General features: G+C 57.0%; 1 protein-coding gene across 1 annotated transcript; it reads left to right on the top strand.

Annotated features, from left to right (window-relative positions):
• The first annotated feature begins 4,481 nt into the window (after nucleotides 1-4,481).
• Nucleotides 4,482-5,309, top strand: LOC132334623 (zinc finger protein 239-like). Its single transcript, XM_059860725.1, has one exon. It carries the CDS (start codon nucleotides 4,485-4,487, stop codon nucleotides 5,307-5,309), a length of 825 nt encoding a protein of 274 aa, XP_059716708.1. The 5' UTR covers nucleotides 4,482-4,484.
• The last annotated feature ends 256 nt before the right edge of the window (nucleotides 5,310-5,565 follow it).

Below are 5,565 nucleotides of genomic sequence, written 5' to 3'. Positions count from 1 at the left end.
GCTGCCAAGATTTCTTTGGGTCTTGGGGGGATTTTGTAGGACTTTTTGTTGTTTTGGGCATATTTTTGGGAGGATTGGTGGGGTTTAATTGGGATTTTTGGGGGGGTTGTTGGGATTTCAATAGATTTTGTGGGCTTTGATTGGGATTCTAGAGTGTTCTAATGTGATTCTGTGAGATTTAATTGGGATTTTGTGGGTTTTATTGGGATTTTCTGGGCTTTGAAGGAGATTATAGTGCCTCTCAGCCCTTCCCCACAACTGGGGACAACCCCAAAGCCCCCTCAGACCACCCAAGGTCCCCCAAAATCCCCCCAAAATTACAATAGGATCTTCCAAAACCTCAGAGAATCCCACAAAATACCAGTGAAACCCACTCAAATTAAAAAATACTCCCAAAAACTTCAAAAAATGCCCCAAAACCACCAACCCCCACCAAAATCCCAATAAAATCCCCCAAATTCCAAAACCCCCCAAATCCACAACACCCCCAAAACTCAGTAATTGTCTCCAAAAACCCCAATAATTCCCGCTAAACTCCCTATAAAATTCCCCAAAGCCCAAAAAAGCCACCCCCAAATCCCCAAAACCCTCCCAAAATCCCCCAAAAAGCCCCCAGAATCCTCCCAGACTCACTGGGGCCGTCCTGGATCAGGGGGCACCGGCCGGTGGAACAGGAGCCACTTCAGGGGGCCCTCGGAGCTTTTTGGGGAGGGGGCACCATGGGAGACCCCCCAAAAACCGGTAAGGGGAGGACACCCTGCTGTGACCCCTCCCCCTGAAACCCCCCGACCCCGCTTCAGGGTGGGCCTGGGACCACCCGGGACCCCCAAATCTCCCCCAGGACCCCTCCAGGAACCCCAAACCCCCCAGACCCCCCAAGGTTGGCCCAGGGCCCCCTGAGAGCCCCCAGACCCCAATCAGGCCCAGCCCAAGATGTCCCCTGAGACCCCCCCAGACCCTTCCCAAGACCCCACCCAGGACCCTGCCAGGACCCTCCAGACCCCTCCCCAAACCCAACTCAGGCTCCCCCAGCCCTTCCCCAGACCCCCCCAGGACCTCTCCCCAAGCCCTTCCAGACCCCCCAAAGCCCCTCCCCAAAACCTCCAAAACCCTCCCAGGACACCCTCAGGACCCCCCCAGAGCCCTCCCCAAACTCCCCCAGGACCATCCCAACACCCCCAGACCCTCCCAAGACCTTCCTACGACCCCTCCCCAAAATCCCCCCAGACCCGTCCATATCCCCCCTCGAGACCCCTCTTAGGACCCATCCGCACCCCCCAGGTCCCCCCACAATGCCCCAGGACCCTCCCCAGACCCCACCCAAACCCCCGAACCCCTCCCCAAAGCCCCCCCTGATCCCCCAGGACCCTCCCCCGCCCCCCCGATCCCCCCCCCCCAGGCCCCTCCCGCATCTGTCCCCAGCCCGGCGGGTCCCGGTGGCGGCGGGGAACGGGGCGCCACTTCCGGCTCGCCTCTGATTGGCTGCGACGAGGCGGGGAAGGCGGGCGTTACTGAAGGGAGCCGCGCTGTGAATGGTTGGTGCGGGGACGTGCAGCGCGGTGATTAGTCAGTTAGGCGGGGCGCGCCGCTATTGGCTGGGAGCCCGCGCACGCGGCCGAGGCGTGAGATTGCGAGAGGAGAGCGGCAGAGGAGGAGCTGGGGTCTGAGTCTGAGTCTGAGTCTGAGTCTGAGTCTGAGTCTGAGTCTGAGTCTGAGTCTGAGTCTGAGTCTGAGTCTGAGTCTGAGTCTGAGGAGGAAGGGGGGATTTCTGGGGGCTTTGACGGGAAATAGGGGGGTGTGTGGTGGGTTTGGGGGGAATGAGGGGGTGTGAGGGGGCTTTGGTGGAAGCTTGAGAGGGTCTGGAGCGTTCTCAGGTGGGTTTAGGGGGATCTGAGGGGAATTGGGAGAGTCTGAGGGGATTTTGGGGGATTGTGAGTGGAACTGTTGGCTTGTGAGGGGATTTGGGGGTTCTGAGGTGGGTCTGGGGGGAATTTGGGGGAGTCTGAGGGGATTTCATAGAGTTTGGGGGGATTGAGGGGTCTGAGGGGGATTTGGGGCAGTCGGATGGATTTGGGGGGGGTCTCAGGTGGCTCTGGGGTGAATTTTGAGGAGAACTGGGGGGGTCTGAGACTCCTGGGCAGGTTTTGGGGGTCCGGAGTGGTCCTGGGCCAACCTTGGGGGGCTCTGGGGGTCCTGGAGGAGATTTGGGGGTCCCGGGGGAGTCCCAGGCTCACCCTGAACCGGGGTCTGGGGGTTTCAGGGGGAGGGGGCACAGCAGGGGTTCCCCCTTCAGGTTTTTGGGGGGTCTCCCATGGTGCCCCCTCCCCAAAAAGCTCCGAGGGCCCCCTGAAGTGGCTCCTGTTCCACCGGCCGGTGCCCCCTGATCCAGGACGGCCCCAGTGAGTCTGGGGGGATTTTTGGGGGCTTTTTTGGGGGATTTTAGGAGGGGTTTTGGGGATTTGGTGGGGGTTTTTGGGGAGAATTACTGAGTTTTGGGGGGGGTGTTACATGATTTGGGGGGGTTTTGTGGATTTTTGGGGTTTTGAATTTTGGGGGATTTTATTGTAGTTGTGGAGGGTTTCTTGGGGGGGGTTTTATTGAAATTTTCAAGAGTGTTTTTAACTTTTGGTGGGTTCCAGTGGTATTTTGTGGGATTTGCGGGTGTTCAGAGGGTTTTTTGGGGATTTTTTGGGATTTTGGAGGTTTTTAGTGGCATTTTGGGGGGGCTTTGCAGGTATTCCCGGCTGTGGGGAAGGGCTGAGAGGCACCAAAATCTCCTTAAAACCCCCAAAAGTCCCAATAAAACCCATGACATCCCAATTAACTCTCAAAAAGTCCTGTTAGAACACCCTAGAATCCTGATAAACGCCCAGAAAACCCAGTGAAATTTCAACAAATCCCCAAAATCCTAATTAAACCCCACAAATCCCTGCAAAAATGTCTGCAAAACCATAAAAAAGTCCCACAAAATCCACCCCAAGACCCAAAGAAATCTTGACAACACCCAAAAAACCCACAAAAACCTCCAAAATTCTAACAAAAAACCCCAAGCAATTCCTTAAAAAACCTGAACCTGTGGGATCATCGCCCCCCTCATCGCGCAGGTGAGCGGGGAGGGGGAGCTCGGTCCAGATATCCCAGGGGGTGCCTGGGTTGAGTTTTTTGGGGGCAGGATGTTTGGAGAATGAAGAATCCAAGGCTGAGCGGAAAAGGCCCCTTGGGGGGACATCGGGGGGTGCTGGTGGTGGCTGCCGGCAGAGGCAGCCTGGAGGAGCAGAGCCCTGTGTCCCCCAGGAGCCCAAAGTGGGGAGCCCAGAGAGGGGGGAGCGCCACCATTGGCGGGACCCTCAAGAGCTGGAGAGGGGCAGGGGGGACTCCTTGGAGCCCCTGCAGCCCAGAGCAGGGAGTGAGGGGAGAAGGGACCCGGGAGCTCAAACAGCCCCAGCATCCCAAAATAGTGAGAGCGAAGAGGGGGGAGCTTTTGGGATTGCTGGGACTGCCAGCAGCCTGGGCAGGGCGGGCACTGAGGAGAAGGGGGACCCCCAATCCAAGCGTGACCCCGACAGCTGGGACAGGGGGGAAAATCCTGAAAGCCACAGGGGAGGGACCAGGGACGGGAACTCCTGGGAGGCTTTTCTGGAGCCCAGATGGCCAGGGACTTGTAGAGATGGACTTGGACAGAGGGACCTTCAAACTCAACGTGTGTGGGGCAAGATGAAACAGGAAAGCATCATAAATATGATTATCTGGCAAAAGATTTTGAGAATATATAAAGTAGAAGCAAGATTGAAATGAAAGCAAGCTTTGAGATACCTTATTTACGGAACAGCTGGAAAACAATGGTGTGGCCCGACTGAAGGTAATCCCCTTGTGATGAAACAATTCCCTCTGCTTGCAGACAGGTCCAAGGGCCAGAGCAGACTCTGCTAGCTCAGCAGAAGGGGTCCAAAGAGGAGTTTTTAGGCTTTAAAATGTAACACGGTATGGTGATGTAATGATTCTTATAGGCTGTATGCAAATGCTGTAGGATTTGTATCTTGTACCCTCTCATCCTCTCTCCCACTCTCTTCTCTCGGGCCTGCTCTGAGCTGTGGCTGGCAGCTCCCAGCAGGGCCCCTGCACCCAGGCCCTTTGCAATGAACCCCAAGTTCCACAACCTGGCTGCAGAGATCTCTCGTCTCCATCCATCCCGACTGTCCTACCCCCCGACGATCCTACAACAGCTCATCCCTTGTTTTCCCCAAACCAGGATTTCCCATTGCCAACTCCTGGGAGGCTCCAAGGAAGAGGAAGGTGCCCTGGGACACTGAGGCAGGTGAGGAGGAAGTCAGTGCCCCTTTCCCCCTCTGTCCTGCTCCATCTCCCAGCCCAGCATGGCCCCCGGCTGCAGGACAGCCCTGGGGGGATCTCCTTCCCCTTGCCTGTGGCACGGAGGCAAATCCCATCCTGTCCTTGTCCTTCCTCCCCCAGAGCAGGAGCTGAGCATGGAGAGCAGGGAGGACAAATCCCCACGGCAGTACCTGGCAGCAGAGGCCGTTTTGAGCGGCTCCACGGCGCAGGAACCCAACGGGGAGGAAAAGCCCCGGAGATCCCGCACGAGGAGGAGCTGCAAACGCAGATGGCGGGGATCTGAGGGGGAAAGAGCCAGCCTGGGCCGGGAAGGCGGCCGGAGATGGAGCCAGAGCTCGGAGCTGGTGCTGCATGAGCAGCTCCATGATGGGGAGAAGCCCCACAAGTGTGAGGAGTGTGGGAAGAGCTTCAGGTGGAACTCTGAGCTGATCAGGCACCAGAGGACCCACACTGGGGAACGGCCCTACGAGTGTGATCAGTGCAGGAAGAGGTTTCAGACCAGCTCCAATCTCCTCCAGCACCAGCACACTCACACAGAAGAGAGGCCCTTCCGCTGCCCCGACTGCGGGCAGGGCTTCAGGCAGAATGCCCATCTTGTCACGCACCGACGCATCCACGCTGGGGAGAGGCCCTACAAGTGTGGGGAGTGTGGGAAGAGCTTCAGCCAGCATTCCAACCTGCTTGTCCACCAAAGGATCCACACTGGGGAGAGGCCCTACAAGTGTTCCAAGTGTGGGAAGCGGTTTAAGACCAGCTTCCATCTCCTCCAGCACTATCACATTCACAGTGAGGAGAGGCCCTTCCAGTGCCCTGACTGCGGGAAGGGATTCAAGCACAACTCCACCCTCATCACCCACCGGCGCATCCACACTGGGGAGAGGCCCTACGAGTGTCCCCAGTGTGGGAAGAGCTTCTCACAGAGCTCTACCTTGACAAAACACCAACGCAGGCACCGGTAAGGGAAGCCCTGCGAGTGCCCCGAGTGCAGGAAGAGCTTCATGTGCTGCTCCAGCTCCATCCCCCATTAGAGGAGCCACTTTGGGCAGAGCCCTGGTCACCCACATTCCTTGTGATCCTTCTTGGGAACACACCTGGCTGCTTCTCCTTTTTTTTTAGCCTCAGTTTTTTTCTGATTCATCTTTATCCCTTAAAAACAGCACAGAGTTAAAAGAAAGAAATTGTTTAAAGATATCTAAAGTTTCACAATTTCAGAGG

Source organism: Haemorhous mexicanus, chromosome 16 (genome assembly GCF_027477595.1).
Source record: "Haemorhous mexicanus isolate bHaeMex1 chromosome 16, bHaeMex1.pri, whole genome shotgun sequence".
NCBI lineage: Eukaryota > Metazoa > Chordata > Aves > Passeriformes > Fringillidae > Haemorhous > Haemorhous mexicanus.
Note: the sequence above shows the minus strand (reverse complement) of the source record. Positions and strands in the feature narration are given on the sequence as shown.

Bases quoted from the DNA above. Each gene is read 5' to 3' on its own strand.
- LOC132334623 (XM_059860725.1), top strand. From the start codon at position 4,485: ATGGAGAGCAGGGAGGACAAATCCCCACGGCAGTACCTGGCAGCAGAG.